Source organism: Trypanosoma cruzi, genomic scaffold (assembly GCF_000209065.1).
Source record: "Trypanosoma cruzi strain CL Brener 1047053517033 genomic scaffold, whole genome shotgun sequence".
NCBI lineage: Eukaryota > Euglenozoa > Kinetoplastea > Trypanosomatida > Trypanosomatidae > Trypanosoma > Trypanosoma cruzi.
Window position 1 is genome coordinate 32,816 of NW_001849505.1, and position 25,350 is coordinate 58,165.

At 48.1% G+C, this 25,350-nt stretch overlaps 8 protein-coding genes across 8 annotated transcripts, besides 47 other annotated features; all 8 read right to left on the reverse strand.

The window, feature by feature from the left end:
* Window positions 1–4,374: a sequence feature (heterozygous, Esmeraldo-like haplotype).
* Window positions 65–91: a microsatellite.
* Window positions 142–170: a microsatellite.
* Window positions 211–247: a sequence feature (T-rich).
* Window positions 295–342: a microsatellite.
* Window positions 442–469: a microsatellite.
* Window positions 579–610: a microsatellite.
* Window positions 771–798: a microsatellite.
* Window positions 845–871: a microsatellite.
* Window positions 926–985: a microsatellite.
* Window positions 1,030–1,084: a sequence feature (A-rich).
* Window positions 1,174–1,219: a microsatellite.
* Window positions 1,273–1,323: a sequence feature (G-rich).
* Window positions 1,356–1,503: a microsatellite.
* Window positions 1,639–2,724, reverse strand: Tc00.1047053506735.80 (hypothetical protein, conserved; the record flags this gene model as incomplete). Its single annotated transcript, XM_806523.1, has 1 exon — window positions 1,639–2,724. The coding sequence occupies one exon, from the start codon at window positions 2,722–2,724 to the stop codon at window positions 1,639–1,641; it is 1,086 nt and encodes a 361-aa protein (XP_811616.1).
* Window positions 2,067–2,115: a microsatellite.
* Window positions 3,245–3,298: a sequence feature (CT-rich).
* Window positions 3,392–3,420: a microsatellite.
* Window positions 3,613–3,770: a sequence feature (T-rich).
* Window positions 3,816–3,842: a microsatellite.
* Window positions 4,277–4,319: a microsatellite.
* Window positions 4,346–4,369: a microsatellite.
* Window positions 4,375–4,590: a sequence feature (areas merged during assembly that could not be assigned to a particular haplotype. This can correspond to areas where the two haplotypes were merged or to regions with more than two copies in the genome that were merged during assembly.).
* Window positions 4,388–4,442: a sequence feature (AT_rich).
* Window positions 4,533–4,603: a microsatellite.
* Window positions 4,591–25,350: a sequence feature (heterozygous, Esmeraldo-like haplotype).
* Window positions 4,717–4,744: a microsatellite.
* On the reverse strand, window positions 4,826–9,865 carry Tc00.1047053506735.70 (hypothetical protein, conserved; the record flags this gene model as incomplete). The annotated part of the gene is made up of 1 exon (XM_806522.1): window positions 4,826–9,865. One exon carries the CDS (start codon window positions 9,863–9,865, stop codon window positions 4,826–4,828), a length of 5,040 nt encoding a protein of 1,679 aa, XP_811615.1.
* Window positions 6,256–6,303: a sequence feature (GA-rich).
* Window positions 7,622–7,642: a microsatellite.
* Window positions 8,071–8,104: a microsatellite.
* Window positions 10,319–10,870, reverse strand: Tc00.1047053506735.60 (hypothetical protein, conserved; the record flags this gene model as incomplete). The annotated part of the gene is made up of 1 exon (XM_806521.1): window positions 10,319–10,870. The coding sequence occupies one exon, from the start codon at window positions 10,868–10,870 to the stop codon at window positions 10,319–10,321; it is 552 nt and encodes a 183-aa protein (XP_811614.1).
* Window positions 11,283–14,708, reverse strand: Tc00.1047053506735.50 (hypothetical protein, conserved; the record flags this gene model as incomplete). The annotated part of the gene is made up of 1 exon (XM_806520.1): window positions 11,283–14,708. One exon carries the CDS (start codon window positions 14,706–14,708, stop codon window positions 11,283–11,285), a length of 3,426 nt encoding a protein of 1,141 aa, XP_811613.1.
* Window positions 14,734–14,773: a sequence feature (T-rich).
* Window positions 14,911–14,968: a sequence feature (T-rich).
* Window positions 15,541–15,574: a microsatellite.
* Window positions 15,678–15,755: a microsatellite.
* On the reverse strand, window positions 15,892–17,910 carry Tc00.1047053506735.40 (uncharacterized protein; the record flags this gene model as incomplete). The annotated part of the gene is made up of 1 exon (XM_806519.1): window positions 15,892–17,910. The coding sequence occupies one exon, from the start codon at window positions 17,908–17,910 to the stop codon at window positions 15,892–15,894; it is 2,019 nt and encodes a 672-aa protein (XP_811612.1).
* Window positions 16,739–16,761: a microsatellite.
* Window positions 17,949–17,982: a microsatellite.
* Window positions 18,168–18,196: a microsatellite.
* Window positions 18,286–18,332: a sequence feature (T-rich).
* Window positions 18,384–18,427: a sequence feature (T-rich).
* Window positions 18,714–18,740: a microsatellite.
* Window positions 18,747–18,769: a microsatellite.
* Window positions 18,979–18,999: a microsatellite.
* Tc00.1047053506735.30 (hypothetical protein, conserved) lies at window positions 19,009–20,700 on the reverse strand (the record flags this gene model as incomplete). The annotated part of the gene is made up of 1 exon (XM_806518.1): window positions 19,009–20,700. One exon carries the CDS (start codon window positions 20,698–20,700, stop codon window positions 19,009–19,011), a length of 1,692 nt encoding a protein of 563 aa, XP_811611.1.
* Window positions 20,832–20,870: a sequence feature (CT-rich).
* Window positions 21,209–21,248: a microsatellite.
* On the reverse strand, window positions 21,277–22,188 carry Tc00.1047053506735.20 (hypothetical protein, conserved; the record flags this gene model as incomplete). The annotated part of the gene is made up of 1 exon (XM_806517.1): window positions 21,277–22,188. One exon carries the CDS (start codon window positions 22,186–22,188, stop codon window positions 21,277–21,279), a length of 912 nt encoding a protein of 303 aa, XP_811610.1.
* Window positions 22,261–22,296: a microsatellite.
* Window positions 22,382–22,419: a microsatellite.
* Window positions 22,451–22,482: a sequence feature (AT_rich).
* Tc00.1047053506735.10 (mitochondrial processing peptidase alpha subunit, putative) lies at window positions 22,763–24,421 on the reverse strand (the record flags this gene model as incomplete). The annotated part of the gene is made up of 1 exon (XM_806516.1): window positions 22,763–24,421. The coding sequence occupies one exon, from the start codon at window positions 24,419–24,421 to the stop codon at window positions 22,763–22,765; it is 1,659 nt and encodes a 552-aa protein (XP_811609.1).
* Window positions 24,850–24,915: a sequence feature (T-rich).

Sequence of the window (25,350 nt, forward strand, 5' to 3'; positions counted from 1 at the left end):
GTGTGTTTGTCTGAAATCCCCACCACCTCCGTGTTCACATCCCTCCCGTCATCACATATACATTTGTGTGTGTATATGTATGTATGTATGTGTTTGTGTGTAAAAAAGAAAACAAACGCACCGGCAGCGGGGGAAACGCTCACAAACAAAAAAACAAACAAACAAAAAAAGGAGACGGGAAGAGAAAAGCCAAACAAGAACAGCTACAAGAAAGAAAAAAAAGAAAAAAAGAAAAAAAGAAAAGAAACAAAACAGCCACGGCCAAAAGAGCGTATTGTGGTAAATAAATAAGCAAATAATAATAATAATTATCATCAACAGTAGTAGTAACAACAACATTAAGACCTGGACGGAAGGTGGTAGCAAAGCGAGCACGTGGGGGAAGAATTTACACACGTGAAAACACTGCTGATCTCGTAAAGTGCCCAACAAAGAAGCAGCAAAAAAAGAAAAAAAAAAAAAAAGAAAAGAGAGAGATGGAGAAAGAGGACACATACACACACATGCACCCCAAAAGATGGATAAATGGATGAAAAGAGGGGGCCTGGCAATCAAGGAAAGCCATGCATATACATGGTTACATACATACATGTACATACATACATACATATGAAAGAAGAAAATCAGCCATTTTAAAACAAAAAAAAACAACAACAATTGGGAACCCCCCTTTTTTTTTTATATTTCATCCTCGTGTCTTCTTGTCTTCTTCTTGCGCTGCTGCAGAAAAGATCATGGCTGTTGCTTCCTTTCAAGTCCCCACACACCACAAAAAAAAAACAAAAAAACAAAAAAAAAGGCACACGCAAATTTCCCTCACATAAGCATTTAATCTTTCTTTCGGTTTTTTTTTTTTTTTTTTTTTCCTTTTGCTTTCTCGTTGCTGTTCCTTTGAAAATTTTCTAAGATTATAAGAGTTCTAATGAAACAAAAACAAAAACAAAAAACAAAAAACAAAAAAACAAAAAAAAACAAAAAAAAAAACGGGTACTGAAATACGTATTCAAGCATCCAAAATGGATTCCTCCGTCTTTTCTCCCTTTTTCGTTTTTTTTTTTTTTTCTTTCTTCTTCCTCCCCTCTTTGTGACATACAGGCACACACACACACACACACTCAGTGTTTCCCTTCCAAATTTTATTTACTTCGACAACGTTCTTCCCTTTGTACACAAATACATACATGTACATACATGTATATATATATGCATGTGTATATATGAACATCTTCTTCTCATTTCACCTGCTCTCTTGCCAAATATTTGTTGTACATTTCCCCTTCCCCCTTCCCCCTCCCTTTTTCCCCACTTACCCCCCTCTCTCCCAACCCTTGAATTACCCATCACTAACGCATGAGTATATATATATATATATATATGTATGTATGTATATATATATTTATATACATACATTTTAAGATCCGGATGCGTATATATGTGTATATATATATATATATATATTTGTATATACATGTATGTATACGTATATGCTATATTTCAATGCATCTTACATTTCAAGGGGTTTATACCTTGGTATTGGTATCTCTTCAGCTAAAGGAGCCTTTTTCCTGCATACCTCGCCTGTCAAATCCTTATCATCATCCGCAATGGGAGACTTTGCCCCTTTGTTAGTGAGACAAGTTACTTATTACCCCGCTTGCCTCCTTTGCCTTGACTGCGTGACTGTTTTAATTTTCTTAGCGGGGGGTGCAAAATGGAGGTGCTTTCCTTCAAATCCGCAAATTCCCTCGCTGCCATACGTGACTCCTCCGTCTCTTCATTTTTTATCGCCTCGATAGAGGCTGTACTTGTTAACATTTTAGACTCATGCTGGATCAATTTGTTGCCATTGTTCATGTTCCTCTTTTCTCCCTTTCCCAACATTTCAGCGGTTGTGGTCTTCTCGGTGCGTGGATGGCGCACTGGCGTCTTAGTGTCCAGTGCTGTTGCGGGAGTACGTGCCGAAGAAGAAGAAGATGATGATGATCGATTGGCCGAAGTATTCCCAAAGTTGGTAATAGAAGCATTAATAGAAGTCTTCGGAGCAGTCACCGTTGCAGGAACACAGACTGCTGCTGCCGTTGTTGTTCTTGTTGCTGCTGGTGGGGAAGCTGCTGCAGATGGGGATGAGGACGATGCGGGAATGTCCTCCGGCATCCCAACAGGAGGGTCCACCAATTCCCTCTTCTTTCGAGCACGATTGCTCCCGCGGCCGGTTGTGGGGGAAGCAACTGTAGGGAAAGGAATACTCGCAGGTGCCGACTTGGCCACAGCCGTGCTTTTCCTTCTCTCCTCCAGTACGCCACACGCACTCTTGTCCTTGTTGGTGTTGCTTGTCGTCACGGCACAGCTTGTGCGTGCCCCCGCCGATGTGCTGAGTGAAGGTTCCTCCGTCCTTCGCCGCCGCCGCTGCTGTTCCTGTTGTTGCTGCTTCAGTGCCCGCTCTCGTCGCCGCTGCAGCATGAGCGCGGGGTCCTCAATGTCCTGCAGAAGACGTCGCGGGCAGAGTCGCAAGGACTTCGCCGAGACCTCCGCTGGTGTCATGCCAACAACGGCGGAGAGAGTGCGGTCAAGAAAACGCCACTGGTCGGCGTGTGTCTCGTACGAGGGCCACGGCCGCGCGTTCCATGGCAAAAAGACCGTTTCGCGTCCCACAAGACGCCGGCTGTTGGAGAATGAGGACGAAGAGGTGCGAAGTGGTAGCGTCAACCGCCACATCCCCCGCATGTAAATAACTCTCCTCCCTCACTTAACACAAAACACACACACGCAGAGTGGACGCAAGTGACCCCCCCACCAAAACCAACACTTCTGACGCGCTGCGGGGGTGGTTGATGCCCAGCCAAGAAATTCTCCCCAATTTTGTCACTCACTGCACTTTGGACCAATTGGGGGGGAGGGGAAAAGACAGCCGAGGACGATGCCTTCTTCACCCGCAAGCAATAAACGCGCGCGAAAAAAGAAAGGCAAGAAAGAGTTTTCTCACCCCCCCTCTTTTTACTCCTTCCCCGCGAAGAAAACAAAAAAAAACAAACAAACAAAAACCAAAAAGAATCAAACTGCGACTGCACCCGGACGAGGGGCACGGCAAAGCCAAAAATTATATGAAGCAAGGCAGGGGCGCCGAATCAACCGAGAGAGTCCCAAACGACGACGGAAACCACAGAAATAACAACAGACCGACGAGGCAAAGCAGACAGTTGCCAATCCACTGGGTGCGGCGGCGGCAGCCAATTAATTATTCCTAAAAGAGAAAAGGAAGAGAGAAAGAAAGAAAGAAAAAAAAAAAAAAAAAAGAGAGGTGCCACTTTGAGCGGAATAAAGAAACTTATCCAGCCTTCCCTGTGCACATGTGTCGGCAAAGCCAAACAAACGAGGGCAAGCAAAAAGGAGTAAAAAAAGGAAAAGAAAAAAAAAGAAAAGGTGTGTGTGTGAGCGTAAGTAAAACACACACACACACAAAAAAAAGGAAAGAAACGGTAAAAGACACAACGACAGAGACATGTGTACATGAAACGATGCCAAATAAGCACTCAAAAGCATGCCGTGCAGTTCTGGCCAGAGCCACCGCCGTGGTCGTATGGGGTGTCGCGGCGCTGTAAACATCGCCATCCCATAAACGCACAAATAAAAAGAGGCCTAAAAACAAAAATGGTGAGAGAAACAATAATAATAATAATAAAACACAAAAGAAAGAAAAAAAAAAGTAAGGAGACCACAAATAACCAACATAAATATATATATATATATACAAATATTAACAACAACAACAAAAGCACGTTTCACGGGCAGTCGCCATCTTCCCACAGGCGCATTCCGAGAGAGAGAGAGAGAGAGAGAGAGAGGAACAAAGGCAATGCGGGCACACATGCACACAATTTCAGCTCTATCCTCCTTCTACGGCTTCACTGGATGGGCGGGAAACACACTTCCCAACACCGTTTTTCCCCCCCCCCCGTCACCCTCAATTCAGATGGCAATCATCTACGCACATAATTAAAAAGCAAAAATAAATGGATCAATATGTGTGTAGCCGCCCCCTTCCCTCTCCCTTCCACCACTTGTTCGCCGCTGTTAAGTACTTTTCTTTTTTCCCTCCCTCTGGTTAAATGTGTGCCGCATGTTCTCCTTCTATTGTTAGACACCAACAGAAGGAGGATCCACGCTTCCCCTCCCCTCCCCTCCCATTCAGTCAGTCAGTCGTGAACCTCCAAAGCAGCCGTTTCTTTTCCTTCTTTTTCTGTTAAAATACACATCGATGTGCATGCACACACTTGAGAAAAAACAAACAAACAAACAACAAAAAAAAAAAAAAGAAAAAAGAGGTTTCTGAATCCCACCTCCCCCAAAACAAACAAACAAACAAACAAACCAAAATGTCAAACAACACAATTTTAGAATTATATATTTATATGTAAATATAAATATGGAAAAAAAAAAAAAAAGGAACAAACAAGTTTAGAGCAAAACTCACACAAAGCAAGAACATAAATCGACGTATGGCGTAGAAAGGATAGGGAAAATCGCAAAATTTAATATATATATATATATATATATATATATAAATACAATATATATATATATGTATACATGTATATGTATGTATTATCTCGCAATTTTCCTTTTCCGTTTATTTTTTGTCCGCTCACGGTTTCTCATCACCACCTCTACACTTATCTTTCATTCTCCCGCATTCCACTGGAAAGAAACATGCATAATCACACACACACACACACACACACCCACATATCCACAATGATGATGTTCTGCCTCCCACCACTTTGCCACGCAAAAGCAGGCATATAACCCGCGTTTCTTCTTCTCTCTGTTAAATTGTGGCGTCCAAGTCCTCGCAGACCTCCAATTCAACCCTCAGTCCAAGAATGGCACGCATCAACCGCTCGCTAAGACCAACAAGATATCCCTTCGGGTACACAATCTCCAGCTCCACACCATTCTTCTTCTTATTATTGATATTTTTATTGTTGGTGTTATGCGCAATCCTTGCATCAAAAGCCGCATCGTCTAGACGCTTGGCCGGTGATGACTTCAAAAGCGGCGTGCGCAACACCTGCCGCAAACGCGGGCGCCGGTCTTCAGACATTTTAACGCTACTTTCACCATGCGAGGTGGTAAAGGAGACTGTCTCAAAGTCGCTTAGCCGCGTGGTGGTTTCAATTGATCGTATCGTCCGTTCATACATTCCCTCACATGTATCAGAGAAATCGACATCATCACCCATGCTACCGTGAGCGGTATTCCTGTTGACCTCGTCGTTTTTTTTACCAAGACCACTTACGGTGGTGACTGCCCTCCTTGGCTCTGGAAAACGACACCAAAGTGTAAGGTTGTCAAGGAGGTTCAACACCTCACATGTGGAAATCGCCCTCTGTTGCTGTGGGGCTAGTAGAAGATCCGACAGGTACGAGGTGGCGGCACTCTCGGGATCAGCTCGTCGGCCTTCAATCTTGTCTACATAAACGGCTAACCCGTCACCCATAGTCTTGTCGTCTTCCTCCTCCTTCTCCCTATTGTACGCAAGCATGGACTTCAGTAGAAAGAAAATACCTGCGCCCATGAGGAATGTAGGCGCCTCGTCAAGATTTGTGATAGTCGGAAAACATTGGTAGAGGAAGTCTTCCACGAATTCGTATGTTTCACGGCAATGCCGCTCAAAATCGGGATCATTAGGATCCAGCGACTTCTTTGGGTTCCAGATACGCGCAACAAAACCAAGATCCTTTGATGCCTCCTTCAACCATTCTCGCTCGGAGCGAACGCAGTAGCAGGCAAGAATCATACGATTTCTTTGTTCCACACGCTCGAGACGTGCTTCCTGTTCCTCCTTCGTCTTCAGCATTCGTTGTTTGTAGTCGTCATGCGGCGTATGACTAAAGATAAGTTTCCACGCATATTCCGCGGCAGCACTAAAAACCCGTCTCTGAAAAGCATGCGCGGTTCCCCAACGCTCAAACGGCCGTTGAAAGCCTTTTGCCACTGGCTGCTCATGCTTCATTTCATTCTCCTCCACAAAGCTCTTTATGCGGACAGAAAAGGGACACACGTGTTTGGTGTCTTCCCGGTTTATCATGGCGGCCTTCCGAGCAATGAGGCCGTGGCTAATCATGCGATACGGACGCAACTCCCACCGCATTTCACTTTCATCCTTCATTTTCTGTTGATGATGCTCGCTCCTTCCTTTTTCGTTCTTCTCACGGATTTCTTGACCCTCCTCCTGCTGTTTGGAAGGAACTTTATCTTCCGTTCCTTCTTTATCTCCTTCCTTCTTTTTTCCCTCTTTTTCTTGTGTTGTCCGCTGATGGCTACTGCTTCTGCCTCCCCCTTTATACTTCGCCTCTTCCGCAGCCTTCAAAAAGGCCAGCGCGGACACCGGCTGTGTGGGATACGCATCACACAAGACACGAGTCATGTAGAGAAGGGGTTTCGGCGCACGTAGTAGACGATGCAAAATACAGACGTTAAAGTTTTCCGTTTCTGGTTGATAACCCTCAATATCAAAGGTTGAAATGCCACTGGATTTAAGTTCTAACGGCGGGACCTTTACGGTTACCCCATTCTCTGGTCGCGGCTCCAACTCTGGTGGCTGCTTTTCTATTGGCAACGCCTTATCCAACGGACTACTACCAGTACTACTACTACAGGGGGGATGGATAATGGCGTCAGAAAAAGAGTTCGTGCCATCGGGGGTAGAACGTAGAAGGTTCCTGCGTCTCTCACGCGCCTCTTCGAACCGTTCTCGTAACTTCATCAGACGCAAACTCTTTTCATTGTTCCCATCGGTTCGGTTGTTTTCAGCCATTTTAGCGCCAACTTTAAGGGCCTTTGAGGCAGCACACCGCCTCTGTATCGCTTCACGCAGACGCCGTCGCGCTACGATTTTGGCAAACAAACGCTGAATTCGAAACGCCATGACATTTTCAATATGCCACTTCTGCTGCTGCCGCGCCTCTTTTTCTACTCGTTCCCGTCGCTGCTGCAGCATCCTTCGAGCCATACGTTGGCGCCAACAACACTGAATGCGGGTTGCCATCGCCACATCTGTATTAAACTCCGCTTTACAAACGGCACTTCGCTCCAATGATAATGATGCACCAGTCGACATCTGTAGCTGCTGCAGTTCATTTATCTGGCGTTTTTTCTCTTGCATGTGGCGGCGGAAAAACTGGCAAATAACCTCCGCCGTTTCCTTTTTATTCGTTTCATTATATTTAGACACATCCGATGCTAAACTGACACCAGAGGTTTTCCCCTGCGCAGCTTCTTCCTCTAATTTGTCTTCTGGACAAAAACCATAAATTTTGTTTGTAGTAGTATGCTCTAGTTCAATCTTTGGTGGCGTTGAACTGAATAAATTAGCTCCTGAAGGCTGTTCATGTTGCGGTGTTAATTCCGGTGTGAAATCTTTATTCTCTTCTCCTTTCTGTTTTGATTCCGTACGTATAATTTGCCTCTTAAAGGAGCCCCGTGCAACTCCCACACCTGCCAGCCCCTTGATGGCCCTCCATGTTTCTTCCGCCTCCTTTATATGCACTGCAAGAATAACTTCCGTGGCGCTCGACGTGCTACCAGTCTTCGATAAAGTTTTGCTCTTCTTATGCTTCACTGTTGTTGTTGTTGTTGTTGTGGTGGTGGTGGTGGTTGGCGTTTTTGTTATCATTGCCATCTTCCCCACGTTCTTCTTTTTCTGCGTTGCGTTAGGCGCGGATGTCGATTTGGTTCGCCGAACGGCAACCTTGCCGCCAGCTCTTCTTTTGGGAGGGGAATGAAATGAGAGACACTTTCTGCCGCCCCCCAACACCAGCTTCGGATTGCCAGTGGCGTGCTTGTGAGAACAGCTGTTGCTATTGTTGCTGCCGGTGTGATCGTCAATATTGTTATCGTCGTCGTCCGCCAACGACACCCAGTCCACCAGCGCAACGCCCACAAATGGCCCGCAAGTGTTCGCGTCTTCAGTGGTGGCAGAATTAGGCGGGGTGGTACGGCAGCTGTTGTCTGTGGCTCCTGAACCCACCAGATTGCATGAAGAAAAGCCCTGGCCGGTAACCCTCTTGAGCTGCTGCTGCTGCTGCTGCTGCTGCTGCTGCTGATGTTCCCTTTCAAAAGACAGGGGGTGGCCGGTTGTAGCTGACGACAGAAATAACGGCGTCTCCAGCATGGCCTCATCTGCAATTGTAACTGTTAATCCGTTTGTCAGGGCCTCGCGGACCCGCGAGCACACCTCATTTAGCTGCTGCACGATGCGGCTCTCCTCCTCGCGCAGGAAATTCAAATAGGCATAGGGAGGATCTTTTGTGGATGGAAAATTTATAGATTTCTTCTGAGATGCTACATCCTCCGTGCATGGCACGTTGAACAGTGAAGTCATATTTTCATTTTCCTTCATTCCTGGCGAATTCTCCTCCACCTGCTGCTGTCCGACGGCATTTGTCTCCAGTTCACAACCCACCAATCCCAACGGTCTCCGCACCTCACGGGAATATTCCCTCAGTCGTAACAAGAGGGCCACATTGCACCTTTGCAGGTCCTTTAGTCCATCTGTAAGCAAGTTCGCGTGTGATTCAAGTGCGTTCACGGCAACAAGTTTAGAACTGGTTTCCCCGGGGTCGGAACAATTCTTGCAGAGTGCCAAAAACCGTCCCAGGGCATCTTCAACATCTTTTCTACGTTGTCTCAGTACGTCCATCTTCTGCTGATACGGTCGGAGGTGTTGGCAGTACACCACCATACGATCCAACATGGTGTCTTTACCCGCAGAATCCTTATCCGTGTCGACAGCGGGTAATTCTCTGGGGTCGCGTGTGGCAACAGAATGCCCACATACATTTGGAGTCACACCGCCTCCTTTCCCTTCTACAGATCGCGGCCTTTTAGCGAGACATGTTTTAGTTCCCACTTTTTTTGTTTGCCCGTGATCAAGATAAATGCCCGCTGTTGCGGCTAACTTCTCGCGCTCCTTCGCATTAAACTTCACTTCAGCTGGAGACCCAACACCAATACATGTTGTACAGGACGAAGTCGCGGCCTTATTGACACCCTCTAATACTGCGTCAATCCACGCATCTTGTGGCGCTTGTCCCAATGCTTCGCACAACTCCTTATAGCTACGCACTGTGTCTTCAGCGGCCGTTCTAATTGCTTGCGGAAGTGCCTCTAGCATATGTTTCCGTCCTGTAACTGGCCGGGAGCCTTGTTTTACATCCAGCACAATGTTGCGACGTCCAACACCACGAGATCCTGATATCGGGGAGCTCGGCGTCGCCGTGCCAGAATCTGGAATAATGGGGTTTCTTTGATTAGTTTTTGCTGGTCGGTTCAGTGTGAAAAGCTTTCCTCTATCGTTACCATGATAAAATGCGCTCGTGATACGCTGGTGGTCCATCATGCCACGCAGTCCAGTTAGTGGGTTCAGCGAAAGCAGTGGCGGTGAGGCCGCAAGCGAATGTTTTGTAAACGTGCGCGGTGGACGTGAAGGAGCGGGAGACGGATCGGATCGGTGCTCAATAATCTCCTTCTTTAGCCGTGTGAGAGCGGGGCGTGCTTGCAACGGCGAGGTTGTCCGTCCCGGGACGGACGGTGGCCTCCTGCGGATGTGTGTGCCAGACGCCAGTCCTGTCGATTTCCACGCCGGCGGTGGCGGCGCCGACAGACTATTGTTGCGTGACATCGGCAACAGGCGCGGTTTGGCGCGACCGCCGCCATTGTTGGAATTTTGGTGAGTGCCTCCGTTCGATGAAAAGGCGCCACCCACACCGCAGGAGTTGTTGTTGGTGCTGCCGCCAGCGTTCGTTGTGTTTGGGGACTGAGGCCCCGTCAAAGTCGTTCGCCGCCGCCCGACTCTTAAGTCCATTTTTGCTTTTCTTCCTTTTTTCTCTCTTTTTTTCCCCCTTTCTGTGTTTTCCCCTTCGCCTTACGGTGGGGGAAGGGTGCCGTCTGTGCGGGGGGAGTGTGATGATGATGGTGATTGCCTCTCCACCTCTACACGCCCACGTTTCCTCAACACACGTGCTCCAGACCGTCTCCCCTCTTTTATGATTTCCCTCCCCCCTTTTTTCTTCCCTTAAATTTGCTTTTTCCCTTCACTACGGAATAAACACCGCCAAAAACGACAACAAGAAGAAAGAAAGAAAAAGAACAAAGTGGTGGCTGTGTGACAACTGCCGTCAGCGTAAGTGTGGTGTTGTTGTTTGGGGGGAAGGCAAGGTGTGACGTGATTGCAAAAGGATCAGACGTGGAGTTGAGTGTCTTCTGCCACAGTAGGAATAGAAGGAACATGCCATATTTTTTCTCCCCCCTTCTCGGATCAGAGCGCAAAGTCCGGGTCTGTCTGACGCACCCGCATCACGTGTCCTCGCAATTCACGCAGTGTCTCTTTTTGCTCCGGCGTCAATTGACTTCGTTCCTCCTCCGTAAACTCACGTGATGTCTCGCCGGCCTCCAGCTGCGCCACATACCCGTACCACGATTGGTAAAAAATGCGCGCATGCTTCTCAGTGGCATCCATGTGTCGCTGGAACTCCACCTGCACAAAGCGGTCACCAAACTCGCGTTGCACGGGAAGCAGGCGTGACCGGTGCAGTTTAAAGATGACGCGGTACAACTGACAGACTGCCCGACGCCACTGCTCGCTCCGGAACGGCAACGCCTCCAACTGCGTCGGGTGTGGAAGCAGGGCCAAGTTAGGGTGGCCCCGAATCCCATGTGTGGAGCAGCAGGGGGAATAATTGGCCCCGCCGTCCGTGCGGCTGCTCCGCCCATCATTTCCACCAAAACTGCCGCCGCAGTGGTGGCTCCTACTCGAAATCGCGGTAGCCAAAGTGGCGGGCGCCTCAAAAAAGGACGGGATCCTACGCATTTCCAACACTCCTGACAATGCCGGCTATAAACGTGACTTCGCCACACAAAAAGCAATTAAAGTGCACCACCCACAACGCACACGTGAATCACCAAAAAAAGAGAAGAGAAGAAACAACAAAAACAAAAACAAAACAGCGTCTCCTTAGAGAGATGATGGAATGGAAATAAGAAAAAATTTCCACACCACCATCACCAGTAGCACAAACAACAACAAATGTTTTTTTTTGACATCGTTTCAATTTTACATAACATACAAACCTCCCCCTTCATATTTTCTCAGAGAGCCCTCTTGCCAAAAGTCATGTGGTCCCTTAACCCCCCCTTTTTTTTCCCCCCTTCTTCTTTTACGGTGGTGATTCCCTCGTGTTGGAGGAAAAACCATCCAAAGTTTCCTCCAGTGGTGTCCGTAATTATTGTGCCGATATCGGTGAGTCTCCTTCCTCCGTTGACCTCTCTCCCTCCTTTTCTGTGGAGAGCATGTGATCCCAAAAGTTGGCGCTTTTGTTCGCAGAAAAGAAGGCATTCCCCAGAGAGTTATTCTCACCACGATGAGAGGTGGGGAGCACCGCGAGCAGAGGTCTCTGCGCATCGGTGTGCATCTCAGCCAGAACAAGTCGTTGCGGTTGGCTCGGCGGAGTATACCCCTCATACACGTCAATCTGACTCTTCTTCCAAATCCGATAAACGTCACGTGCATTTTCCTGCCGATGCTTTCGTAGAGTTGCGCGTTCGGCAATCACCCTGTGCAGTCTTTCCGCAATAATGTTAACTGTGCGCTGGACCGGTAAACCACTGAGCCGTGGGTCCATGCCGGCTTGTTGCATGGCTTCTGTAGAGCGCTCCGTTACTATGCGTTGGCGATACATCAAAGTTAGAATCGACATGTTTAATGCGGCAATATTCTTTCGGAGGGCCATATCCCGTGTGTACTTTTCCCGCACCCGCATCCAAACCTCGGCTGAAGTGCAATTGTTCATGGCCAACAATGCACACAGGTTCCACAGAGTTTTACCCGGCAACGGTCGCTTTATGACAGGTGACACAAGATTCTTCATCACGTAATGATGTAACTCCAGGTAGATGCTGCTTAGTGCATTCATTTCTTCCCGCAAAAGCAACAACTGCTTCTCACCGTACCGTGCCTTAATCATACGGGCAAAAGGGTCTGCTGTGTTGCGTAACTTAAGTGGCCATGGGTGATAACCACGCTCATATTCTGTCGTTAACATGGGCAGTAAAAGGGACTGGGCGGATAAAATGACATCTCGCAATGCTGACTGTGTATTGAAAAGGGTATTGTTCTCCGTCAAGCTCGCATCCACTACATGCGTACGCCTGGCAATACTTTCCATTGACACGACGACAAACTGCCTAAGAGATTCCAAGTCCTCCTGGACGGCCCTACGGACACGTCGAAGCTCGTCTCGTAGCGTACTACACCTATCATTCCAAAAACCCTTTAGGAAGTGTACATCAGAAAAATTTTTCATATCTTTGATTTGTTGTTCCTTTAATGCAAGCAACACTGTTAGTTGCGTCCGACCAATTGAATAATTTTGCTTCGCCTGCCGCTGCATCTCCGCAAACTCCTTCTTTATATTCTTCTCACGGCGGTGTGGATCTTCTGCCATGAGATTGGCAATATTGCCCAAATTTGCATGGGCGCCTCGGGTGGCAACGCTCGGGATCAACTGGTCGTTCTCCACCGCCAGCAAAACGAGATCCAAGAGACTCTGAATCGCCGTAATGTCAATCGAGATCTGTTGGCCTCCAACCGTCGCAGCCGCACCCGTTGCGACAACAGAGCCGTTGCCATCGTCATTTTCCTCCGTATGCGTGCTGCCACGGCCCACACCAATAACGGAGACATTTGGGTTGGTACGCCGAAAACTCTGCAATCCAGCGCCAATGGACACCGCCATGCTGGGAACCTCATTTGGGCTAAAACGTGTCGTACTGAGGTTTGGAAGGCGTGTCCCCTCGCACGTCGATACGCTCGTTGCGCTGCGTACTTCGGCATTCATGACAGTTGCGGCATGTGCAAGGGCCTGTTGCTGCTCCTTCAAGAGATTTTGGTAGTGGATCTGTTTCTGCTGCGCCGCGGAGAGTTGAGAGCGGAGAACGTTACACTCCTTGTAAAGTGTCTCCCGCAGGTATTGAATCACCTTCCGCTTTTGTGTCGTGTAGTCCAGTTCCTCATTCAATTGCTCCTGAAGCTCGCGAATTTCCCGTTTCCGTTCCTCAACTTCTACAAGAAGGGTTCTTGTGTACGCCTGCAACTGTTCATACTCCTCTCGATGTACAATGGATGTGCTATTCATTTCGGTGAGGGTGCCCACAGAGAAGATTCGTGTCGCACGCTGCTTCCTTTCCGTGTCAGCGAGCGAGGTCCTTGCTGCCGCAGTCGGTGTGTCCGCGTCCAATTCCGTCGCGGCAACATTGCTACCACCAGGAGCAGTAGAAGCAGCAGTAATAGAAGCGGTAGTAGAAGTAGTATTAGAACTCGTGTTTGTGGCGGAATCATCGGCAACTCTCCCCGAGAAAGCAGGCCCTTGTACCCGTTTTGTGTCGAGAGGGTTGTCACGCGCAAATGAATTTGATGCCGCCTTCGTGAAGGAACTTCCGTTCCCCGAAAAGCGGAGATTGCCGCGAGACCCCGCACCAGCCGCCTTTCGAAGACGGAAACTCGTCTGCAGCTTCCTCGAGCTTTGAGCATACGTCGGGGGAATCACAATGGCAACGTCACCCAACAGTGCTACCTTCCTTGATTCCTCGCTGGTAAGACAACTCGGAGTATCAAATGAGATGGAGATGCCCGTCTTCGTGGCGGTTGTTGTTTCTTGTGAGACGCCCAGTTCCGTTTGTTCTTCTTTCTGCTGCAGTGGTTGTTCACCACTGTGTGAAGGCATCGGGCTTAGAGGGCATGTCCTGCTGTCAAAGAGGGAGGCCACAACATGGCCGTTGTTAGGTTCCTTTTCAAACCGTGCAGTCGGCAGCACCACCGGCTTTCGCCTAAACTCCTGATACATTTCCTGCAACTGCGCCGCTGTCGGTAGCCGTTCCCCTTCCCCTTGAAACTGTGAGTAGGACGGAATTTCCTTCAGCAGGCGCTCCAACAACGCGCGGCTCTCAAAGACTAAGCAAAGGCAATTCTTCAACGACCCCGTCTCTGCAAGTCGTAGCTTCTCCGTCACGGTGGCGGTCACGTGCTCAACAACCAGTCGCAGTGTCTTGGGGCACGGCTGCTGCGACAGGAAAAAGGCGTCATCCTCCGCCTCATGCCCATCTTGAGCCAGCGCTGCCGATGGTGGAATGCCTCGTCCCAGCTGCTTGTGCCTTGAACTCCCACTTTTGGTTGCGGTGCCGGATGAAAGTAATGATTGACCCGAGTTGAGGGGATCTTCCGAGTCCCATTCGTTCTTCTCTCGGCTTCTCTCCTCGTCTGTATCGTCAATGATCCCAAACTGCACAGCGAGAGGGGGGGCACCAATCTCCTGGTAATTTGCCTTTCTCTGCAGACGACGCATGACGCGTTGGTAGACATCATCCAGATGTGGATGCACGTCCTCCCGCAAGATTCCGGGTATATGTTTTGTATTTTTTAGCAAGGGGCTCGTCTCAGTGAAACCCGTGAAATCTTTCCTAGTCCTCCCGGTGGCGGGGCGAATTTCCCGCTTTAACTGGGCGTATGCACTGTCGCCCGTTGCTCGCTTCTGCAGCGCACGAGGCGGTGAATTCGGGAGAGTGACGGTGGCTCTGACTGTGTTTTGGTTATTCACAAGCACCCGTGCGCTCGGCATCTCCTCTTCCTCCCCTCCTACCACCCGTAGCGCCATCACACCTACTGGCAAGTCAAAGGCGAAAAACAAAAACAACAACAACAACAAGAAGATGCACAAAACACAGTGTGGCATAACCACCTCAACAAACACAACGTGGAGGAGAGGGGGCATTGCATAAAGCATACAGACATGTAGTAAATAAATATATAGACATGTGGGCAAATCGACGTACGGGCATCCATCATGCAAACGTAGCAAAAAGAAAAAACAAAACAAAACAAAACAAAAAAAAAAAAAAACAGAAAGAAAAAGAAGGGGATAAAAATATAGCGTAATGCGGTGTCACACCATCAACGTGCATGTATACATGCAGGCACACCAGAGCACATTCCACCCTTGCAAGTAGTTCGCAATGAATTATCCTCATTTCCCTCATTTTTGCCCACCCCCCAACGACAAGCAACACCTCCAACGATGACATTATTCCCTTCTCCCTCGCACTTTACTCCATCCTCCCCCACTCCCCGCCTTCCATTTTTGTTTCCTCACGTGGCGCCACGTCCTTTTTTTTTTTCCCGTTTGTTTTTATTTATTAATCGTTTCGTACCTTCCAGTGAGACGGGCAGAGAGAAGGGGAGAGAAGAGGGGTTAGAGTTCGGGCATTAATAACGACGATTAAAAGAGAATCAAGCAAAACAAAACACCAGCAGTTATAATAATAATACTAAAGACAACAACCACCAAAAACACAAAAAAAGAACACCTGACAACTAAGCCGTCATGTGCCTGCAAATGAAGGAAGAAGCCTCCCCCCTCCCCTCAATTGCATCGGATAAAAACAGACACACGCACATGTAGAAGGGAAAAGAGAAGTTAACCTCCAGACAAAAAAAAAAAAAAAAAGAAAAAAAAAAAAAAAACACATCCGCGTATGTGTTTGTGCATTAAATGCATGAATAAGTGTGTTCAATGATTCCCATATACGTGTGGCACGTACGTATTCGTACCGCCAAAGGGGTACCAAAAGAAACAAACAAACAAACAAACAAACAAACAAAAAAAAGGGAATGCACACAAACAAACATAAAACAAGCAAACAAAAAGCACTAATTTTATTTAAACTGCATCGGGCGAGAACTTCGTTGTGGGCCGGGATTGAGGCAGAGAAGGAGAAGAAGAATTTTTTCTTTATCGCATTTGCTACAGCTGAGTCCGATTCCACAATGAGCGGTTTCAGTTACTTACTCCATCGAATGACTTTGCCGGAGACACGCACAACACGTCCACATTGATGCGTGGGCGATAATGATGCCGTCGACTCCAGTGCAGACACCTCGGGAAGCTGGTGGGTGCTGATATTGTGTGAATTCACCCTTTCGAAACGCTCGCTGCAAGCGTCGCAGTCATTCTTGCGGAAAGAGCAGCTATCGACTGGATTTCGTGTGGAACAAACGTCCTGCAGGATCAAATGAGCGGTGATGCCACGTCCACCACCAAATATCACCTTCAGCGACAAACCACTCCCCGTTTCAAGCGACAGACGTGCCAAAAAGCCTTCCCACATGTCGATTGTGGAGGGGATTTCGTCGCCGTTTATTCCAATCAAGATATCGCCCACAGCGAGACGCGCCCAATAGGCAGGTGAAGCATGCCCCACGTCAACTACCTCAAGATGTAGTGAAGATCCGGGCGATCCCTCCCTGGCCTCTACAGCAAAGCCAAAACGCGGTATGTTGTACGCACGTGGTTCCCGCGGCGAATTTGGGAGGCGTTCCTGGAATATTGGCGGCGAAGAAGAAGAGTGGGCAAATGCAATGTGCCTCTCCGCATCTTCTGAGTCAAGGCCAAACTGAATCTCTTCTGTTTTGGTCCCCAAGTTTATGGAATGCTGGACGGATTCCAAAGGGAGGGACAAGCCAAACGGTAGCGGCGATGACCGTCGTGAACCAGAGGCCTTGGAAGTGCGCCCCACCACCGTTTCATAGTTACAGTCACCACTGCCAGTTCGCAACGTGTCTTGTGTACCCAGGGAGATGTTCCAATCATATTCCACTAAATTTTCCAGGCATTCTCGCTGCGTAACGCCTCCTCCTCCTCCTCCTCCTCCATTTTTTCCGTGACGCCCGTATGTCTTTTTCCCATCATGAATAAACAACCGGTATTCAAGTAAACTTCGCGTTTCAGGCAAGGAATAAGAAGCCCCAAGCGAGGGCTGTGTGGTACGAGAAGCTCCCATTTGTAAAGCTGTGCAGTCACTACTTTTCGCAGCAAATGGGTTAGGGGGATGACAAGAAGACGCACGCCGTGCGCCATGGGATGGTGGTCGCATTTGCTCTTCGCCGTGCAATTCGGTTGAGAGGCGGCGGATATGTTTTTTCTGCATGGAGCAGAGCTCGACCGAGTCCCGCAGACCACGTTTCATCCCTTGCAACTCGTATATTACTTCCTTCAAAATGTGCATCATACGTCTAAGAAGGGATCCATGCAGTTTCAACAATGTTTCCCGAAGTTCACGGTGGTGTGTCACACAAAGCTGGACAAACTGAGCCACCAAAGTATGACTCACTAGACCACTGGCAATTGTCATCCCTTTTCCATGTCGTTGGAACGCAATCGCGGTGTCATCTACACTCGTGGACACAACACCTTTCTTGCGCCGCTCCATCGTCAATTGCAGGGCACGCATTCCATTAAAAGCCGTACGAACGGACTTCATAACGTTTTCTAACATATGATCATCCAGTATTTCTTCGGGACAGTGCATCTTGTGCCTCTTTTTAGCCATAGGGGAATCATTTTCCTGCGGGATCAATGCATACTGTCCTTGCAGCGCATGTATCCAGTCAATATCTGGCAACAAGTCATGTATGAACCCTTCAGGTGAGGAAGATGCTGCTGATGCATGGGAATGAAGGTGTGTTGATGGTATGCCACCCTCTTCACCCTTGTGTTCACCGCCTTGAGTGCATGGCTCTGCAGTAACGGCATGTTTTTTTTTCCCCTTTCCTGTACGGTGTTGAACGCTAGTTGGTAGATGTTCTTCCTTCGACACCGTCTTGCATGTCCACTGTGTCATCTTCGAGGGATCACCATCCCTTGTGGGGGTGTCAAATAAACAATGCGCAATCTCAGGGTGTTGCTTGGCCGCCTTCACAATTTCTCGCCACTTGAGAAGCAAACCGCTAAGTAATCGGAGCAAAATCAATTGATTGTGCCTAATATTTGCGGGCGTTTTCTCAACATCCACCTTTTCCATGAGCCTTCTTCCCTCTCTCTCTCGTGTTCTCTCCAAGAAAACAAACAAACAAACAAACAAACAAAAAAACAAGTGTATGCAAGCTATTATTTTTTTCCCTATCTTTGCTGTGTTGCTTATAATTACGTTTACCGTTCCTTGCTAAGATGTGTGTACGTGCGTGATGAAATGTTAGCCGCCAAATGACGGCAACTCTGCACCCCGCCCCCCTCCCCTGCCCTGTGCGTATGACCACAGCCGAATAACCGACCAAATACAGAGAGAGAGGGAGAGGGAGAGAGGGAGAAGGGAATAAAAGAGAAGAGAAGGGCAGTCCGTAACGCAGCCGATCATTCACACACGCCCCAACAACAACAAAAAGAAGACGTGTGTTTCAAAGACAACACATAAAAAAAGAAAAAAAAAAGAAGAAAACAAACAAACACACACAAAACGTCTGAACGGTAAAATGCATTTCTGCACATACACGCCAGAAAAGAAAAAGAAAAATAAAAAAAATAAAAATAAATAAAAGAAAGAGACAAACCAAAAAGTGGGTCTAGTGGTTTAAGACAAGTACAATCGTATTTTTGGCAACAAAGTTATGTACATACCAATGCACATGCATTGACAAGCCGTAAGCGAAGGGTGGGGTGGGGGGTGGGGGGTAAAAACAACAACAAAAAAGGAAAATCTACGCAGACGATGCGCACTCCCAAACACATTTATACATAAAAATATATATTTTTTCTCTTGTCACTTTCACCATTCCGTTCGGTGTTGCGGGTTTTTGGTGCTCCGTTCATGTGACATCGCAAAAAGGAAACAAAACAACAACAACAACAACAACAGGAGATAAAAAAAAAAAAAAAAAGAAAAACAGTACTGGCCATTTTTATACATCGCTTCCATCTCCTGTTTTTTTTTTTTCTTTTTTTGCCCCTTCTTATTTCTCTTTGCCGGTGGTACCATTATTGTGTTTTATTTTTTCGTCTTTTTTGTTCTCGAGAAGAGGGGAGGGGTCATTCCCTCCTACGCAGTTCCATCAATGCGTGAAAACAGGAGAAGCCACCGCTTCAACTCCACCTCTTTTTTTTTTTTTTTTTTTTTCTCAACTCCTTACAGAAGTTTTCGCGCCTTTGACCAGTGCATCATTGCCTGCGGGGGATTGGCATCTCCAACGTCATAATTCCGACAGTACTGAAGGCGTGAGGTTTCAAAAGGTAACGGCTTCTCCGGTAGCCGCGAGGACCACGGCGCCGGCGTTTCATCGAATTGTAATTTACGCAAACCGACAAAGTCAAACCACGCCGCATCCCGCATTGCCGCAATCACCACCGGAGGAAGAAGCACCGACCGTTCTTCACCTTGAGGAGATGAGTGCAAAGCCTGGACGGGGCTGTCATCCCCTGGTAATTGCGGCGTGTTAAATAATGAATCCGGTCCAGCAATTCCTCCTTCCCTACTCTCTGGTTTGTCGTTTTCCTCAGGCACAGACATCAGTTGACACGGTGGTCTGCCATCGCTGTTCATCACGGGCAAACGAATATTCTCCGCAAAGCCCAGCAGCACCCGGTCAGCGTGGTCTGTGAAGGCAACTTGCTGACGTTTTGAATTTTGTTGCAATGTGCTGGGGGGCTCTACTCGTTCATCCCTAACAAATAAGCTCAGTGGAGAAGAATAGACATCTGTCATGTATCGCCTGGATCCCGTTCCATCCATGCGGTATCCTGTTGTTAGAGCCGATGCCATGTCACTTTCAAGCGTCGCGGCGTGGCGGACCTGCTCGTCACTGAGGGCACGACGGAGATTCGCTGGGACGTCATTCCAATTCACCTTTCCCTTCGCCACCACACTACTGACTCCATCCATCACCTTTGACACTCGTTGACTATTCTTCGAGATGACGTCTTCAATGATGACGTGCTTCCGAAAAGGTTGAATACGCAGATCAGATACATGTAGGCTTCGCGCCAAATCAACGGATATTGTCCTTGAATTTTGAGATCTTGGTCTTCCTGGTGAGCTCGGGAAGAGACTGTGATCTGGAATGGAGTACCCTTCTTTAGTGAAGGCAGTCATGGCAAGCTCCTTCTGACTCACCCTCTTGAGTGAATTGAGTGAGCCTGTCCGCGTCTCCAGCATACTGGGGTTGGGCCGCGGTGTTTCTGCATCTCCAACACGCTTAAACCGAGATCCATCTGTGTATTCAAAAATATGGTTATATGTGAGAAATAGGGTGTCCTTTGGAGGGTCACGTGGGATGTAGCAACCCTTGCTTCGATGATTATAATAAACGTAGTCCTCCCCCTTCCTGTCAAGGCCATTTCTCGGGTCACGACGCCGCATCTGTTGCTCATAACAAAGTTGAAGATACAATTCTCGATTCGTCAAGTACTTTTCACGCCTCCTAAAAGAATTCGTGGATGCCGCCTGCATGAACAATGCGGGGCTTCCCTTTCGTTTAGTGCCAAAAGAACTGTGCGTCATCGATTCGGTCCTTGGGCTCGCTTCACGGCTTAGTTGAATTGAGCAGCCGCGTATCCCATCCAGTGAGTTCTGCTCCACCCGCATCGAGCTCGTATTCCCCTCCTCCACTCGGGGTGGACGTGAGGATGCATTTTCACCGTGCAAAGCATTCGAACCCCCATCCGCAGCGGGGGTGGAAGTCGCGGAAACGTTCACCGCCTCCTGCGTTCCTCTAATCTCCCTCTTCCCCACACCGGATGCGTGCCTCTTCAGAGCGTGACCCAAGTGGCCAACACGGCCTCTAGAGACGCCATGAGTTGTCGAGACATCGTTCACCTGCATTTTCCCCCTTTCCCAGCCACACGCACACTGCCTATCTACTCTGCTTCCTCTTGTCCACAAAGAGAGACACGAATATGTGTTTTCGTGTCAATACGCCAAAATTCCCTTGATATCTTCCAGAAGAAGAAGAGGAAAGAGAGAGAGAGAGGGAGAAAGAGAGGGATAAAGAGGTGACACAAGAAAGCAATCCAGAAATAATAACAATGAAAACTACAAAAAAAAAAAAAAAAAAATGAAGGTGAGAGCATCTCTATTAATGACATCACACCAATACAAAAACAGGCCGACACATCCTCCAATCGTGGGAGATGTCCAAAACTGTCATTATAATGCATATCAAGAAGAAAAAGAAAACATGAGAAAACAATTTCCTCACAGGTAATAGACATAATACATACTGCTGGTAGCGTCTTCCTCCTCCTCCTCAGCTACTCGTCTGGAGAATCTAAGCTCACAGCATCTAAAAGTTAAAAAGAAACTATACAAAATCAATAATAAATTGCCACTTTGCGTGCGTGCGTGTGTGTGTGTGTGTGCGTTTGCGTGTGCGAGTAGCGGTGACCCCACTTCAAATACTCATAGCTTGGGTAAAAGCTGCACAAGGCGGATATCTTCCATCCGAGCCTGGGCTGCCTCTGCCTGTCGACGCATTTCACCAATTGTAGATCCTTTCCCCTTATCTGCAATTTTAATAGATGGACGGCGTGTGCCCAGGTACGCACCACGCATCCGACTCTCGTCAATAGATGGTGATGCAAACGCCAGACAGGAGAATAACAAAGACTCATCTGGGGCAGAAGCCTCAGCATGACATTTCTCCCCCTCCAAATCTTGTAAGGCAGGGGCGGGAGAAGCATCCATTGGAGGACTAGCCGCAGCAGCCGGGGTGTCGTCCTGTGAAGGAAGGCGTGCACTGTCTCCAGGTACATAAAAGAAAACTAAATCTATCGGGTGATGATCAGGCGGACGATTGACGTGTGCTTTCCCGACCTGCTGTCTAGCCGCCTCGCGCTCACGTTGCTCCAACGATTTCTTCAATTCCGGCCCGGGCATCGTCGGATTATATACGCCGATAGCCCGGCGCTGCGGGAGAAGCGGAACATCCCCTGACGTTATGGGAACCAATCGACGCAACGACGGTGACCATGGTTGCTCACTCCCACGCTGTTCCGCAAAGTGCCGTTTACCGCCTCGCTCGGAGTCCAACACGTAGTTGCTATTGTGAGTATCCCGTAGGAGAAGCGTGTGCTGAATATGGTTGTTAATGTCTGCGGGTAAAACTGGACCGTGTCGACCCAATCCACACCCCGGCACGTGAAGATTCGTCGTGAGTGAACTCTTGTTGATCGGAAGCGGCGCATACTGTCTCCCCATGCGCTTATGACGGCAGCCGGGATGATCGCCTGGAATCGTATTGTCGCCATACGGCGTTGGGTACGAAGAGTTACAAAAGGCAACGGAGATGTCTTCACGTCGCTGCGCCGCCATTCCTCCGTTTTTCTTTGAAGACGGTTAAATATGCCTACTCCTCGTCCTCCTCTTCCGCCGTGAAGCCACTAGAAAAAAGAAAAAAAAAAAAAAAAAAAAAAAAAAGAATCGTACATAAAAAGAAGAACAAGGGTGAGAAAAGACTTAAATTTGCAAAGAATTGCACCAAACACATGCATATATACACACACACAGAGAGAGAGAGAGAGAGAGAGAGAGAAAGGAGAAAGATGTGAGGCTTTTCCCTTCTATCCTTGAAAGCAAAAAAAATAAAAATAAAATAAAATAATAATACTTCCAATGTTCATGTTGCATGCTCACAAATTTCCGTATGCATATCTCGTCCAACCTCGTGCTCATCCAAAGCATACTCTCTCTCTTGATCCACAACATTTCTAGAATTCTCTCCTTATGGCCCTTCCGGCACAAAAAAAAAAACAACACATCCACCCAACATTCACACAAATACATGTAAGGGTGTGCACAACACCCTCCTTTTTCCCCCCACCGCCACCACCCATCTATTCCCTTTGATATTCATTGCTAACTAGCTGCTACACTCAATCTCACACAATCAAAATCCCATCTGACGCAAAGATGGGAACGCCAACATCTCACCGTGGCCAAACAAAGACGGCTTCGAACCCATGGCGCATTCCTTCACTTGTTTCAACTCTTCAGGTGTCACAGAACGAATTGCATCAATCACCTCCTCTGGTTTCATGTACTGTGTGGAGTTCTGCGCCATGGAAGTAAGGGGCAGACTTGTACCCAGGTAGTCACAGAGATCACGAACCGTTTCCAAATTACGGCTCATAAAATCGACAGCAGCGCGGTGTTTTGCCGCCTCCACAGCCGTTGCATTATCAGTCTTAACGGATTGCATATCCCGCATGCCTGCTGTCACCATCTTGACAATATCCTGAGGTTCAGATCTTGCCGTAAAACCAATGAGACCTGCGCTCTGGTACGGAAGGTAGAAAGAATGTATCCCATTGCTGGACCCACCAAATGCACCACGAACAGTATCTTGGATAAGAACATTGTATAGCTGTTGATACACGAGGGCCGCGGCATACCGCTTAATTGAGGCCATTCCACGACCAAATGAGAGGTAACCAACCGCAACAATTGTTTCATTATCCATGTCCGGCTTAGTTCCCATTTCTTTGGCGCGATTTTCATGCTCATGTGCCTCACCGCCCGTGTACTGATTTTTCTCGGCGTTGATATCAAAGGCGGCCACACTGTTTTGTTTCTCAAACGCAGCATGATGAGGGGCGCTTTTGGAATGTGGATACGGTGTATTTTCATACTCGGCGATGAGTTCATCATGGTTAACATTCACACCAGCAATAATGACGCGTTCGGGTGTCACGTATTGGGAATAATGTTCCATCAGAATCTTGCTTGTGATGTTTCCATTGTTGTTTTCCGGCACGTGCCGTGGATTGCCGAGCGGCTCCCTGTGAAATGCAACTGTCTCCACTTTCTGCATGACGTACTCCTCGGGCTGCTGCCACTTCATTTCCTTCAGATTATTATCCACCGTGTCACGAAAGCGTTCAATGTCTGCCTCATGAAAGCGCGGGGCGGCAATGGCGGTGAAAATGGTGTCCTGCACAAGATTCAACGTGAAGGAATTCTTATCATTCTTTTTGCCGGTATTTTGGCTCTTCCACATGTCCGCGCGGGCGTCCAGGCGAATGCCAATAAAGTGTTTGTCCTTCTCAAAGTGCGAAAATGCTGCCCCCGTGCTTCGGATCCCGCGGTCGAGCTGAAAGAGCGAGTTGTTGTAATTGCTTGTCGTCAGGGCAACGTGCATAAGGCCGTGCACACCCGGGCATCCCACAGGGTCGTACGCGGGCCCCGCAAGGATGTAGGCACCAACCGATACCATTGCTCCTTCGCGTTGCTGTGTAATAACGCGGGCACCGTTGTGCAGCTGCGACACCTTCACTTTCTGAGCTTCCAATGCCTTCGACGGTGCTGGTGGTGAAAAATGCACGACATTGCCCCATGGTTTTGTCAGAGGCGCCTGTCCAAACTTGTACTCCGATATAGCCCTCACCTGCAGGGCGGCGGCGTGGACATGGACGCGGCGATACATTATTATTCCTGCTGCGCACCACTGAAGGCAAGACACACACACACACAGAGAAAGAGAGAGAGCTACGGGTCCCCTAATACAAGAAATTCTGCAAAGAATGAATAGGAAAACAGGTGTGCACATAAGCAAGCAACATACACGAAATATCAATGCCTGTCACCAGATGAAAGCAAAGGTGCCACATATACACATGTCCATTAGAAGGAGAAAGAGAAAAAAAAGAGGAGGACGAAGCGGCTTATCCACCCACACGGAAAAACCTACACAGTATACGTTGACAACGCCATGTGACACGCCGCGGAAGATACGCACACAAACCGCTACAAGAGCAGGATGGGTGGCAGCCCCACTGGCGGATGCACTTTCAGTTTGGCGCGAGGAATGAGAGGAAGAAGCGGCAGCGCCGTCGGGAATTTTAGAGGCCCCGATAAATCAATTTCTCCCTCCCTCGCACCGTACACGTGTACGCATATGTATGCGTTCCATTGAAACAAAGAGAAGAGAAAATAAAAGGGAGAAATTCATGCATCCGCATAACTCCCCACCCTCGCAAACAAGAGAGAAATATATAAGAAAAAGAAAAAGAAAAAGAGAGAGAGAGAGTAAAAAAAAAAAGAGCGGTATTAAATAATATCCCTATCATACTTCCAGTCCTCATCTGGTAGTTTTTCCCATCGAAAAATTGAATCCTTCACGTGTGCACCCTAAAGCCCTCTCCCCTCCCGCTGTGTACATAAATTATATGTCTTTTCTTTACTCCTGCCGTATTTACAAAAACTAACCGGGTGGGACTTTACGGCCATCAGCCTTCCTAGTGTTCCGTGTAGAGTGTGCCGCGGCCTATGCCAGGCACCGCAATGGGTGCGTGTCTCTGTGTTTTGCCATAAGGAGGAGGGTAATGGGTAGGAGGGGTGGGAGGAAGGGAAGGGAGCATGTAAGGCTCATCTGCAGCAGGAGCATTCACTCAGACCGTAATTCCCAAGTCCATATGTGCGTGAAAGAACGTTTACGTCATGTCCGTCTCTTCAATTCATTTTACGCTCCTCTTCCTG